Here is a 15,526-nt window from a genome sequence, read left to right as displayed (position 1 = left end):
AATAAGCATTTTAAATCATTATTTTAGGCGAAAGTTATTAATGTAAATTTCAAAGTACCTTTTATCTAAATTTTTCGTGTTCAATCATACAGATTTGAAAAAATAATGAAAAAATTCGAAGCTTTCCAGAATATTGTTTAAAGAGATTAGAAGCATACACGATACAGCTTGTCTCTATTTTGTTTTCGCTTCTAGACTTTGAAAAGAACGACGGACAGATGAAACCTCATTGATCGGCAGTTTGTTAGAGTCTGTCGCGAATAAAGTTCATTGAACAATCACGCCCGTTTGAGCCTACGATCAGATTAGAGTTCTGTCTCCTGGATGGGCACGCGCACGCATGCTCTACAATGTATAATTCATAGCTGCCGTTCGAGGGTCGAGCGTGTTTGTGATTTTCTCTATAAATCTGATAGCTGCTACTTGCTATGACTCGCGACAATAATGCATTAATTCAACTCGCTTCTAAAATCCATTTTCTAGGTGAAATAGTTGTGATTTCTCCGAAGCTTTCTCCTTTAAATTTGACAAAAATCGATCGTTTTTGGAAAATAATTTCTCTAGCTAAAAATTTTATCTGTTTCTATTACTTTCTCAAAATCGTAATATTGCCAGGTATAAATTCATTCAAAACTTATACCTAAATAATACAATATTTTACAGTGAATTAACGAATCTTTGCACGTCAAGATTTCGAAGGTATAATGTGTAAATAAATTTAAAATCCAATTTGTATAAAAACAGTTCTGACTTTTCCCAAGCTTTCTCCTCAAAATTTGACAAAAATAGAGTTTTTAGTAATATAATGTTTTGTAAAATAATCTTACCAATTAAAACTTTGATCTATTCCTATTACTCTCGGTGTAAAAATACATTTTCTCAAAATTTGAATAGTGCCAAACATAAATTCATTCGAAACTCAAAACTTATAGATAACATTAAAAATGTTATAGTGTATTAACGACACGTTGCACGTTAAGATCTCCAAAGTATCTACCTATAATGTGTAAAAATCTACAAAAAATGAAAGAAAACATCGTGTACAATGTATAAAAAACAATGTCCTTACGGTGTGTCCATCAGAAGCGGTACCGCGGACTTGGTACGTGAAACCGGAACTTCATTGCAACGCCATTGGAGTTCCGGCGGGCGCTCTGTCACCCCCGGCCACGCTTTCACCGCCCTGCAGTCCCAGTGTCACACTGCCGCCTTCGCCTTGGAGTCCTGGCGCGGCAGGAAGTAGCCTGAGCACTGCGACGTCCTCCAATCCTTCTTCGGTATCTTCCTCGAGCCTCAGCCAACCGACGCCAGACCGTTTTAGCGCTTTCACCCTCGTCTCAACCTGCAATTCTGACGCGAGACTGCAGAATCTACCGTTGACCACTACGGCCGCGGCACGAGGTAATACGATCACCTGTTTCGCCGGTGGATATCATCGATAACATCACTTTGCTGTCGCATTTAGTACGGTTTAGTAACGCGGAGCCTGCCTGAAATCAGTTAACCAGTGTAATTGCCGTTTTCTGGCTTTTCGACGATCTTGCAGGTCACGGTGTAAATTGACAGAACTGTACAATTTAAAAAATGAGAGGAAAAGTGATAAACTGTAGAGATAGTACGATTTATTTTAATATAGTTTTTTTTTTTTTTGTGTTCAATGGTTGAACTGATTCTGCTTGATCTTTCTATCTATTTGATTCGTAACTTCAAAATGGCTCCTTTTTTTAAATAAATTATTCATTTATTTGTTTGTGTCTGTTATTATAGAAATAACGTCGGATATTAGCATTAGTTATGGAAAAGATAGGATCATTTGTCTTGTGTCATTTAATAATAGCGTTAATTTCTTTCATACCAGCCTCTTATCTTACTCCGATCTTAATTTTTTAATGACAATTTTGATTCGCGTCACATTCAATAAGTGTCTTAATACTTGTGGACCAGAGTGTAAATTAAGTCTTTTTTAAACCATTTTATAAGTGAAACCGGTATTTTCTATAATATTAACCCCTTGCCTTACTATTTCTTCATTTCATTTCATTTCATTCGTCTTATACAGCATTAAATAAAAAAAAGTCAAAATATGATATAAAATTTGTATATACCAATCATCATTCTTAAATTGAAGCTAAAGTTTGAGCAGAAATTTAAATTCAACAGAAAAACAATTCTTTGGTCATAATCTGCACCACAAGCATCACTCGTCATTCTAAGGCAAGGGATTAAAAGAACAAGCAAAGTAATTTCATTGAATATTCCAACAATTATCAATATTTTCCAAATTCTTCTCATCGCAACTTGCTACCAAAGTAAAGTACAAAATCGTCGTATCTGATTTCCTTTCTACTCGAGTCAGCGCACGTCTAAACTCCGTAAAAAATATAGTCGTATTCTATGTCATAGCAGCTATCCAAATTTAGAAACGGAAATCTCCTTATTGGATCACCGTCTTATTCTCGATCGACATATTCATATCGTTGATATCTTATCGATATAATCCGGCCAAAAATAATCTCTCCCCTTCATGCTCGTAGTAGTAAGAATGAACTTCTAGCTGGAGAAAGGTGAAAGAAACGCGGTGATAGGTTGGTGAACCGAAATTTCCTGACTTTCAGAGATGCGCTGCTGCTTGATGTATGGGGGTTACGGGTCAAGTGGGGCTGCATGGTGGGCACGACACATGAGTCTCTTACTACCCCATTCCCTGCTGCCACCCTCGAGGATCCCTAGCCAGCAAAGCACACCGCTCGCAAATTGCTCCTCTTCTATTCATCCGGGACCCCTGAACACGTCTAGAGCCGACTCACCACGAAGATCCACCCCGGAGAAAGTGAAATTCGGTGAGAATTGCAATTAACTTGATCGGAATGATTTTTCTCGACATTTTCACGGAACGATCGTGAAGATCAGTTGAAGTATTGCGAGCATGACGGGGGAAATTGTTGGGAACGGAGAAAGTAGTTTTACTTTGTAATTCGGTCTTTCGTGAATTAACCCCTTAACATATGACAACGCGTCAGACTCGCGGCAGAGATTCTGGCGAAGATGTGACAAAAATCGTTATATTGGTAAGAAAAATTTATTATAATCGTAACTTTCGTTTGAATTTTTAAGACTGCGGATTACGAAGTGTAATTAATTTGTGACAGATCAGTTTTAGTTACCTGATACAGTACTAAAATAGAAAATGGCTGACGCTTAGATGCACAGTCAGAAAAGAAATCATAGGTTAAGGGGTTAATAGGAAATTTTTGTGTGATTTGCTTGAGGGATAACGTGAGGGAAACGTATGCTAGATTTGTCGATTAAGTAACACTTCTGTGTCATAAACACACCGAAAGGGAAGATTTATCGAATTTATTTGTGCGACATAAGGTATCGCGAAGTTCGAACAATTAACTACGCTATCACTTCGAAATTAAACTTACTTAATTATTTATCAATGAACGAATAATTGTATCTCCGTTAACCTTTTTTTCCATAATATTTAACTTTTCAAAAGACTGCAAAATTAATTGAAAAAGTGCAACCAGGTCTTCGTCCAATCGTATCATATCGAATTCATCGAATCAGCGAACGAACGAAAATGAAATAACCGAAAATAACGACGGTCGTTATCATTCACCGCGGTTTCCTGAAAAATTAGCATCTCGTGTAAATTCCGCCGAGGTTGAATTTCCATGAAATTTTTCGATACGTATGCCGGACGAAGGAGCGTAAAAATACACGGAGGCCTTGAAAAAGGAGCCAGCTCACCGACAATTTGGTCGTAAGTAGGTAATATCGATCCTGTTCCACGGGGCACTTGGCAAACGCTCGGTTATCATCATCGACGTTTACGCGTATCGTTATCGGCAACAAAGAGGAAACCTGCTATTAAACCAATTACGAATCCTTTTCGGTGTTGTACACCGTCTCGATTTCGATAATTACCAACGATTACGCGACGATATTTCTGCGCAGTCTGTCGAACAATACGGAATTAGGTTCGCGCTTATCCTTTTGTTCCGACGATACGCAAACCAAAGGTGTTCGTTTAGAATTTTCATTAGGAAAAAATTTCAAAATACTCGATGTCTTTCTGTTCGTTGAAAACAGGTTTGTCGAATACGATAATCCTTTTCTTTTTTTAATTTTCTACTTTCGCGTTGGATTTAGGTGCGTTGAAAAACTTTGGAATAAAGTTTGTTTAAGGCGAGCTTACAAAATTATGAATTTTGTACAGATAATTCGAGAATTTTGGAGAATACTCTGAAGGATATTAACGATATTTAAAAAAAAAAGCATAGTTTTCGTAGAAATGCAAACTTACGTAGTGTTCGAATATTTTTGGGAGTAACTGTATGTGCTACAAAATTTTGATATACATTTCACACATAATTTATTGTCATATTCGCGAGCAATCAATTCGACGATAAATTCCTTTAATTGTCCGATAACAAATAATTAATAACGTTTATGTTAATGTACACTATACTTTTCCCTATTCTCGACAAAGCAACTATTTTCTGTATTATCATAAAAAATGCATTTCCTCATGTCAAATAACTCGAAATGCAATTTTCAAGGTGATAATCCATCGAACTAACTGTTGTACGTTAAATTCGTGAAATTAATCTATTACAGAAAAACGTTGATTTATTTTTCTGACATTTAAACCGAATTTCACGAATTCCTCAATCTGCTCGAAACACTTGCTTATTTTTTCTAAAAATCGGAATAACGGAGACAATTCTGTTGATGCATTTTCCAGAAGAGGAAGCGCCATTGAACTTGAGTACCAAGCCGAACGATATTTCGTCCACTGTGGGGCGAAAAAGTGAAATTTGGTCTCCGGGAACGGTGTGCGAGAGAGAAGCAAAGGAAACAAGAATACCACCATCTAGGAGTCCATCCTTGACACCTGTAATCACTCGGCAAATCCATCATTCACCATTGACACCACCCTCCTCGTCGGAAAGGACATTTCAGGTCAGTTCCCTAGTTCGAATCTTTCTTCTAAATCTCAAGAAAATTAAGCCGGAGGTTGGAGGATGAAAGGAGAGACGACTGATTTATTATGCAAGCTTCAAATGGTCGTTACTACTGTTCTATGATCAATACACCGGGTGTCCCACTTTTTCCCGATTAAACTTTGTCGGTAGATATGTTCCATGGGCATAGGAAAGAAAAAAGTTTAAATTAGAACCTTTTTCAAACGTGAAATTCGAATTTTTATTAAATCGAAGTCTCAGCAATGAATGGAAGCCATATTGGTTTCATGTTAGACGACATTCTTCGTTGTAAATTAAGTTTATCTCCCAAAAAGTACCACGAAAAGGTGAGAATTTTTGCTTCAAAGAAATTAATAGTGAAAGAGGAAAGAAAAAGTACAACCACCTTTAATTAGATGCAAAGTTAGAACCTTTTTCAGATGTGAAATTCGAATTTTTATTAAATTGAAGTGTCAGCAATGAATGGAAACCATATTGGTTTCATCTTAAAAGATATTCTTCGTTGTAAATTAAGTTTATCTTCTAAGCAGTGCCATGGAAAGGTGAGAATTTTTGTTTCAAAGAAATTAATAGAAGAAAGAAAAAAGTACAACCACCTGGTATAACTGAGTCAGACAGTGAAACAGGTTTTCGGAGAACACTGTGGATATCATTCCAGAAAATCTCCATAGTGGGTTCGTAAACACTTGTTCCAACCTTCCGATAGTTCAACAGCCTCGAGCTCGTAAAAAGAAATTGCGATCAACCTGAGACATATTCGAGTGGTGTTATTTTTGCGGTGATCATATTTTGCCTAGTTTCAATTTTGTGTGAAAAACATATTTTACCAAGTGTCTCTACGTTAAAAAATTAAACTGCTCTGATATACACCACCGACCAAAAGTTTGGAATCACCTCCCAATTTTCATCAGTACTGAATCTGCTACTAATTTTTTACAGACTTGATATTGATATTGTGGAGATAAATAGCAACTTATATCGATTGATTTGAACGATACAAAATTCGCTAAAAAATTCTTAAAGCTGCTGACTTTTTTCTGGAAATTTTTGTGTAACTTGCAATGCGCAGTGATTCCAAACTTTGGGCCGGTAGTGCATTCTCCAAGTGAACAGAAATACGAAAATGTTTCAATTTAACGACTTCAACTTTGACTAAACTTCCTCTGTTTGAATTAGAAAAAAAAATAATTTCCATTAGAACTAGAAAAGTTCTATTTCTACCATTGTTTAAAGATCTATTTCGAATTTCATCAAGCACTGCCTCCATTTTGGGGAACAATTTTAACTACGCAGTTGAGGGCAATTTCGTTCACAGTTTTTCCTACGTAAATTTATATCTCTATCAATATTGTCACACCTTACGCTGCTGACATGTATATTTTGCTTATTATAATAATCGTGTCACGCATCTCTATAGCAATTTTTCTTCTGATGGAATCCACTACTTTTATCGCAGCTAAAGTGGAAATTGTGTTATCGCAACAGGCGCTTTGAAGTATTATTGAAATGGTGCGGGCATATTTATCCTATTCAAAGCGAGTAAATAAAATATCTGAAATTGGAGTAAAAAACATGTTTAAATGTAATTCAGAATCTGCACGTAACAATTCATTCTGTTAATCCTGAGAAATATTTCTATTTTTAATAAAAAGGAAGTAGTAATAATATAATATTTATTTACATATCTATTTAACGTTAAAATATATTCTACAAAAATCTGCACACACCTATCCAATTTCGAGTCAATGATATATTCTTCCTAACGAATGATTTGAAGTCACGACATATTCTCAACAATTTTGAACTTAATCCCCTCTTCCCTCGGAAGCAATTTAATTCACACGAAACACTTACATTTCACACGCACTCGATATTCTTCAAAAATCGAAATTCACATTCCATCTAAACAAAAGTGTACCATACCTTCACTTCAAACGAGTCTGCATATACACGCACCGACCCAATGCCAGTCAACCAACGAAGATTCCTCCCCGCTTGCCCTAAAAGATCCTACGAAACAGGAAATCGTTGGAACAATAGCACCTCTGTGCTCTCCCGTTGATCCATTCCGCACACATCCTCATGGCACATTTTATCCCTTGGCTCTCTGTATTTGCATACCGGAGAAGTGAAATCCACGTGGAAGTCACGCGATGGGAGCTCGTCGGTGGTGCAAGTGCCCTAAAGTGTATCGTGACGCGTCGAAGAAGCGGGTCAAGTATTTGACGAACGTCGGAACTCGACAAAAGGCGACGGTGCAATTATGGCTGATTGAATGGAAGTAGAAACTCGTTCGACCGCAGTTTTACGCGCGACACGTAACAACCCGGCGTACATATTAGGATATCTGGGGCACATACGCGTCATACAATCCTGATTCCGACCGAAAAGAAAAAAAAAGGTGAAGAAGAAGAAGAAAACGTCCCGAACCGCCTCTCCACCCTCTCTCTCCTCTATCTCGTGAAACTGGGACGTGTGTGTGTCGAAAAATTTTTCCCAAACGGCATCGTTTTCTGTCGGTGGCACGTCGGAAACTCCGTTGGAGAGTCGCAACACGGAAACCGCACGCTCGACACATCACTTTACACCCTTTCACGGCCCTCGGATACGTGAATCGAGGTGTATTCATTGCGAGTACCGTGTCCCTCTGTATCGAGGGCCACGATTGCACGAGGCTACTTTGTTACCCGCGTGTTTCCGCTCGTCGCGTACAAATGCTGATCGTCGCTTTACAATTTCGACGCGTCTCTCGATTTTCGTCGGTTTTTGGGTGAAAAGAATTTTCGCGGTCTAGAAACATTCGCGATAATTAATTCGTCTTTGTTTTCCAATTTCGATCGCTTTTATTTGGAAAGAATTTTCGCAGTCTAGAAACATTCGCGATATCTAAATATTCAGATTATCAACATTGGATCTTATAAAAAGGAAAGTTATTGTCGCATATGGTGTTGGAGTAAAGAGAGAGAAATATGGACTATATTAATTCACTCCGAACCGTATCAGCTCTGTCTAAATTTGAATTTTCTATTCTTCACGTAGATTTTGCATTGTGTTTCAGAATAGTTAAAATGCGCAAATATGAATAATAAGGTCTGCTCTTTATTTGGCAAGTAAAAACAGTTGTGACATTTGGAACGTTGTGGATTAAGTAACAATTTAGGTATCAAGTGGAATTTTGTATTGATAAAATGTGGGACTCGGATATTTTGCTCTGTTCTTGTAATGTTCAGGGTGAGACGGAGAATCGGGCAAGGGGTGATCGTACGTGAAAATAAATGATAAAACTTGTTCGTTTGAAGCCCCGTTTTCGTGAAAATCAAGTTTGAATATCTATCGAGTACGTGCTCGTTTGACTATTTGTGGGTTTACTAATAAACAGTGCCAGTGTCACGATAAGTGCTAATAGTACCTTTATTAACGATTTTATTGCTTTACACGTGCATTGCTGAACGAACTGTTCAAGTTGACGTCTTTGTTGACGCATACAAATGATTTTTTTTATATCTCAAACAGTTTCGTTACCGATCAAATTATCCTGTTACATTGCTCGAGGAAGATTATGTCGTATTACGTGAACGAAAGTGTAAAATTTAGTGTACAGTGTTGTATTTGTGCTTCTACAATTACATTTCATACCAAGTAATGCAATTTTTAAGTAAGAAGCTAATTAAGCCTTCATTTTCTTCAATTCTTCCTCTTAGTTATTTAAGAGTTCGAACAGGTAGCTTCATCATTTGAAATCTTTATTTTTATGAAGTAACGAACTACTCTCGTATTAAAAAATTGCCATCTTCTTATTCAAGATGAATAGTGGACACTTTTATCCCCTAAGAAATTTAGTCGACAGCTACAAAAATAATCTTAGTACGTAATATCTTATTTTTTCACGCTATAACACCTGTCTTCTTAATTATTTCTCACTCTTAATCCATAATTATTCATCTCCAAGTTTTTCAGCGCCTTTTTCAAAATCCTCGTAATAGCAAGGTATTTTCATGTTTAATTAATTTCCTTATTCAAAATTGTTTACCCGAAAACTTGAAAACAATTGGATTGTGTGAGTGATTAAGAAAAATTTTTAATTAAACTCGACTTTCCTCCAGGCGTCCCGAATCTCTCCTTATCAAATATAAAGGTTCGCTGCGTGAACAAAATGCAAGTTTACCGAAACTCGTTCGCGTGTCCCTTTAGGCGGCCATAGAGCGTGTAATGGCTTCTAAAGAGCTTATAAATCGTCGGTTTCGAGGTTTCCCCGAAGAATTATTGATCGTAGCAAAAAAAAAAACCCTCTGTCTTCTTCGATCTCATTTTCCTTCAAAACGATTTCGAATATAGTGTCCCCCTAACAATTAGATAATCACCTTTTTGCATAAAACACAACTGTACTTTGCAAAATACACGTCTAAACGTAACTTTCTCGCCAAACAACTATTCAACAATTTCAAATCTTAAAATATTCAAAATATCGTGCAAGATTCGTAAATTCATCTCTCACGAAAGTCTCGAAACTTCAAAATCCCAGAAATTCTCGGAAGGAACGGAGAAATGGTCGGTTTCGATTATGAGAAAATTGAACGGAGTGTTTTCTAAATGGCACCGGAGTCGATATTTTCATAGGAAGAAGGGTATGAAAATGTGTCAAAAGGATTCTTCGGTCTCGGACATCGTGACGAATTAATATCACCGTAATATCGTTCTTTATTATTGATCGAGGAGGGATGTGAATCATGCGTAGTCGCAACTCGCGTCCACCGGTACCGTTGCATACTCGTAATAATATTCCGCGGTGGCGGGTTCGTATGCGATTCCACGCATGTACCTATGCGTGCATCGTGAAAAGAGACACGCCTAGGTCGGCAGCATTGTCAGGCCTGGCGCCCAAGTGACAATAAGTCCGAGGAGAAAAACCGAGGCTCCGTGAACACAGGTGTGCCTACTGGCGCAACGTCGTCCGTCTTCTTCCTTTAACATCTCTTCCATGTACAACCGATTTCGATAAGCGAGCCGTTAATAGGCACATCGAGCCACGGGCTTTTTACCGAATTATCGTACTTGAGTACATAAACGACAGAATTATATAGAAAGTTTCACGTAAAATTTTTATACTTGAGCTTCGAACCTTTGTTTAATTTCTGTAAAGTTAACTTAAACTTGGAACTTGACTTAAAATGTTTCAGACCTTTGTTAAATTTCTGTAAACTTAACTTGAAACTTAAAACTTCAATTAAAACTTAATACTTAACCAAAGAATTTCAAATGTTTGTTAAATTTCTGTAAACTTAACTTAAAACTTAAAACTTGACTTAAAGCTTAACTTAAAAATTTCAAACCTTTGTTAAATTTCTGTAAGCCTAACTTAAAACTTGAAACTTGACTTAAAAATTTCAAACCTTTGTTAAATTTCTTTAAACTTAACTTAAAACTTAAAACTTGACTTAAAGCTTAACTTAAAAGTTTCAAACCTTTGTTAAATTTCTGTAAGCCTAACTTAAAACTTGAAACTTGACTTAAAAGTTTCAAACCTTTGTTAAATTTCTGTAAGCCTAACTTAAAACTTGAAACTTGACTTAATTGTAGGTATACTTAAGTTCCAAACCTCTGTCAAAGCTCTTTTTTAAATTTATATTAAATTTTTCATTTTACGCAAATCTTGAGTAACATTCATACGCTCAGTCGAGAAAGTCTCTCTACACCTCGTTAGAATTTATCTGTTTATTTAGCGTTGTAGGTGTCATTTTAAATAAACAATGCTTACGTTATTTCATTTAGAAATATAACATTTGCTATTAGCACAAAGAGGAATGATCTACGTTCGTTTATCACGAATTAAACGAAGGAAAAAGGATAGTGTAACGGGAAAGAGATGAAACGAGCAAAGATACGAAAAATGTCTTTGAGCACAAAGATATTAAACACGATACAAAGATCTATGTCGTACAAATTCGTCGTCGCGTATTTTGCATTACAGGATGCCCTTTTACTCTGTTACAGTGCAAACAATGCGGAAAAGCTTTCAAACGTTCGAGCACTCTCAGCACTCACCTCCTAATCCACTCTGATACCAGACCATATCCCTGTCAATATTGCGGCAAGAGGTTTCATCAGAAGTCAGACATGAAGAAACACACGTATATTCATACCGGTGAGTCTCAATGCTATTAAAAGATCGAATTATATCGAACGTTCAGAATCGAAGTCGCAAGCTTTCACGATCAATCCATTTCCACTCTCATTTGGAAACTTAATTATTTCGTGTTTAATTAGTGACAAATTGGTATTTGTCAAACACTTTTTAATCAAATTGTAGAAAGTTAAAATCAAGCTTCTCTTCATTTGCATTTTCTTTCTAACATACTGAAAACAGAAACACTTACAGTCTTACAAAAAGCAAGCACATCTTGAGAATCTCTTGATATATTTTTTGAAAAAGTGTGATTAACAAAGGATGTCATTACACTATTTCTCTCTATTGATTTTTTCTGTACTTCGCAAAAGCAATTAGCTCAGTTTCTAGGATCACATTGTACGGTAATTATTGCACACCTCTCAGCCATTTCTCCTCTAAGAAACTCAGTTACTTGAATCACAGATAAAACAATCATTTGCATAAGGATACCTGAAACTTCAAAATATAATAACATATTCCAAGTATAAGTTAACGTATGAAATTCTTCAAGCAATATCGTCTTGAATCGATGGCACAACGATATATCGTCGACGCACGAAATATTCCGAGAAAACTCAACTTGAAACTTCTTTCGATGTTGATACCACTGAAAGCGCAACTAGCTTCGCGGTCGAAGGAACTTCGACGCTTGTTTTTCAATTATTCACGCAAGTCGTTTCGTTTCTAATGTGTATGTTCACTCTATTATTCGTCGAAAGCTGCCAGCATACGTTGCGAACCGTTTAAGATATTGTCCGCAACTAGAACTTATAACTTTCCTCCGTCTCTTGTCTGGTCGCGGAACTCTCGCGTCGGATCTAAGCTTGCTGAATTTTCAACTTTATTCGCCCCTTTGTCACTCGGTGAAATTTCTGAAAAGAAAAATATAGTTTTCACCTGAAAGCGACAATTTCCAAGTTCCTCTCGTTGGTTTCAGACGATACCTCTTCAACTTTTCATCGGTTCTGTCTCCTATAATTTGCGAAATTTCCGACCAGACAGTGCTTTCCTCTGTTAGGCGATATTTTTCATCTTGCTGCAATATTTTTCACGTTAAAACGAAACGTTCGTGTCAAGATCGTACTCTTTATTTCTCAATATTTAAAAAAATGTCTTTCACTTAAGTATAATTAAATTCCTCGCTACGAAACCATGATTTTCATATGAAACAAATTCGCGTCATTGCTGTCGAAAAATACTCTACTTTCCTCTTTGGGGCAATATTGTCACCTTCCTACACTATGTTTCACGTTAAAAGGAAACGTTCGCGTCACTCTCCTTACTTTTCAACATTTCCAAAGGTAAATTTCATTTAAAAATAATATATTCCACTACGAAACCATGATTTTCGTGTGAAACAAATTCGCACCATTTCTGTCGAAAAATACTCTACTTTCCTCTTTGGGGCAACATTTTCACTTTCCTGCATCAAAACGAGGTGTTCGCGTCACTCTCCTTACTTTCAACATTTTCAAAGGCAATTTTCATTCAAAAGCAATTTATTTCACTACGAAACCACAGTTAAAAAAAAAAAGGAAAAAAAGGAATAGACGAAGAACGGAGTTTGTTAAGGAAGCGATACAGCTGTCGTCGGCGAAAGAAAATTACGCTTATCGCGTGAAATGCTTGTATGTTCGCTCGGTGTGACGAGCTAGAATCGAAAAAGCCGGTGTTGTGGTTCGTCCAGTAGACCGCGCCTTTTTGATCGACGCGTCGCGACGCGTGCATGTTAATGCACACTATATATGCACGTGTAATAGAACGCATCCTCGGCACGGCGCAAAAACGCACACTCGTCGCTCCCACGTCTCGCACACGCCTGTGTACGCATCCACCTATGCACGGACTTATCGCGACACTTCCCCAGTCTCATATACCTGTGAATCACGCATGGATCGGTATAGCTTATTGCTAGAAACGTATTACGGTAGGAGCTGCGCGTTATTTGCGGTAATGGGATGGCAATTACTAAAGAGCAAATTAACATGATAGAATTTCCAAGTTTTTTATTATTTTAGTGCTTGTACGGTGTTTTGATATACAGTGGATTCCGGTTAATTGGGACACGTTGGGACCGGACTAATTTGTCCCTATTAACCGAATTTCGACAGGCAAAATCTGAACAACGTGAAAAATGAAGCGAAAAACGATTTATTGAAAAACGTATGTAATATTCGGTCCTGAATACAAATGTGTGTTTAACCCTAAGATCGGTCTTCGGGTCTTTTTTGACCCACCGCCTTTTTATATTTTTAGTGATCAAGTTTACGTTCCTTAGCATTGTTTTAAACGTTGATTATCTAGGTTCATATGTCGCGCTGGAAAGGGAAATTATTACACATAAGGTCTTAGGTCCTTTTTCACCCAAAAATTTAAGTGAACAGTCGAAACGAAGACCGCACTAGGGTTAAGCATGCAAACAAAGCTAACAATAAGTAATAAAATAACATTAATAAGTAATCAAAAGAAGTAAATAAACACGTATTTATATTCCGTTCTTCAGTATCTGCCCCAAATAAACGGCGCGGCGTCCCAATTAACCGGAATCCGCTGTAATAGTTATTTTGTAATTATTCGGTTCGATGATAGGTATATATTTGAAAGAAGGTGCAAATGAAAATTAGAAAAAAAAAATTGGTAAGGAAGAATCTTTCAGTCGGTAATGTAACAATGTTTGTTAAGAAACGTAATTTATTATAATAGAATTTTGATAAAAATATCATTTTCGCACTTCTATGGTATTTTAATAGGCATTTCACAATTATTTGGTTCCATGATATATTTGTAATATTAAAATAGTAAACAATATAATGGGTGATCTACATTGAACAGGTGAAAATGTTTAAACGAAAGTGAAAATTTAAAAAATCTTTCATTCGGTAAGATAACAATATTTGTTAAGGGACATAATCGTTTCATAGTTTAAAGAATTTATTTATTTATCGCCTACATTTCCGTACAAACGCGTTTAAATTGACTAACGTACCGGCAAATTATTCGAAACGCTAAGATATAAAAGAGGAAAGGGCCAGGTTTGATTAATTCAGATCGGTAGTCCCGTAAGCCGGAAGAAGAACAGATCAGCATAATGAAGCCAGATTAGCTTGAAATTTGATTGGTTAAAACCATATGCGTTCCAGTGGAACACGACGTACTTTTAACTGAGAATCATGCAGATACACGTGTCGTATACTCTCTCGTATTCTATTACAAACATCAAAGTACGTTACTTGAATAAAAATTTCGAGAATTCCTAAAATTTGGCGAAATTACAAATTCACTGTTTCCTTTCGCAGCGTTAAAGGTAGAAAAGGATATAGGCAAAGTAACGTAAAACTCTTTTCTTTCGCGCATTTCACGATTCCTTGACACATTAACGCGTTTATGTATTAGAAAGTATGGTTCCACGAAGGTGTCCGCGATATCTGTCACACGTAGTCTCTAATTAATTAGAATTGACCGTGAACGCGTTCAGCATTTGTCATAAAGATGTACCTACACGTATATTCTCTCGGGCAATACCTGCTACACCGATGCGTTTAACGTGCACCTTCGTTCTTACCCCCTTATAATTTACCGAACGTTATCTACAATTTGCTAAGAAACGCTAAGTAAAACGAACGCAATAGTGTTATGCGATACTCGATTTTGCCGTAAAATCGTCGTGAAATATGCAAACCCTCTGACAATGAGTAAGACAGCCGCTATTAGTGGAAAAGCAAATTGAAAGGAGGTTACTGATATTAAAGACGGGAAATTGTTAATAATATCGGTACGGAAGCTATCTCTCAGTCTGATTTCACTTTGCTTTTGATATTTATTGTAGTCGCAAACACTATAAGTATATATCGCGTAACTATCACTTTCCTCTACGGTTTAAATTGAAGATTTGTGGATCTTTTTGCAATTTTCGATCACTCGATATTTCCTATCCTCTGTAATAAATATTCGAATCTTCCTATTTTCTATAATAGATACCCAAATATTCCTATTTCCCATAATATTTTAATAGAATATTTGTCAACGATAACGTAATATTTATTTCAGAAATTTTATTCATTTCGTGAACTTTAATATATATCTTACAAGAATAAAATTCGTCGAAATAAAATTCATCGTATTTCCTGAAATAAATGCTTCAATTGGCAAAGTGGCAAAGAATAACAAGGAAAGCGAGACAAAGCGAGGAATATGGAAATAAAAAGAAAGGAAGAAAAACGGTAAATTTAGTCGAAGAAGAAATCTTGAACTCGCAAGGGGATCGGTTGGGGACGATTTAATCATCCGATAGAAGCGACCGGAAGGAGATATACCTACTGCTGATGAGAAACGTGTTGTTTGTCACGGTCCGAGGAAGTTTCCGGTT

At 36.6% G+C, this 15,526-nt stretch overlaps 1 protein-coding gene across 1 annotated transcript in view; it reads left to right on the top strand.

The window, feature by feature from the left end:
* The window catches only part of LOC108576193 (zinc finger protein 787-like), a 41,308-nt gene that overhangs the window by 12,717 nt on the left and 13,065 nt on the right, over positions 1-15,526 (top strand). Inside the window, exons 2-5 of the mRNA XM_017939138.1 lie at positions 1,084-1,401; positions 2,616-2,840; positions 4,754-4,971; positions 10,986-11,136. Coding sequence (XP_017794627.1) covers positions 1,084-1,401; positions 2,616-2,840; positions 4,754-4,971; positions 10,986-11,136 — 912 coding nt within the window. The remainder of the gene's footprint in view (positions 1-1,083; positions 1,402-2,615; positions 2,841-4,753; positions 4,972-10,985; positions 11,137-15,526) is intronic.

This window comes from Habropoda laboriosa, unplaced genomic scaffold (assembly GCF_001263275.1).
Source record: "Habropoda laboriosa isolate 0110345459 unplaced genomic scaffold, ASM126327v1 scaffold212, whole genome shotgun sequence".
Taxonomy (NCBI): Eukaryota; Metazoa; Arthropoda; class Insecta; order Hymenoptera; family Apidae; genus Habropoda; species Habropoda laboriosa.
The sequence above is the reverse complement of the archived record's forward strand: the minus strand, read 5'-3'. Positions and strand labels throughout refer to the sequence as shown.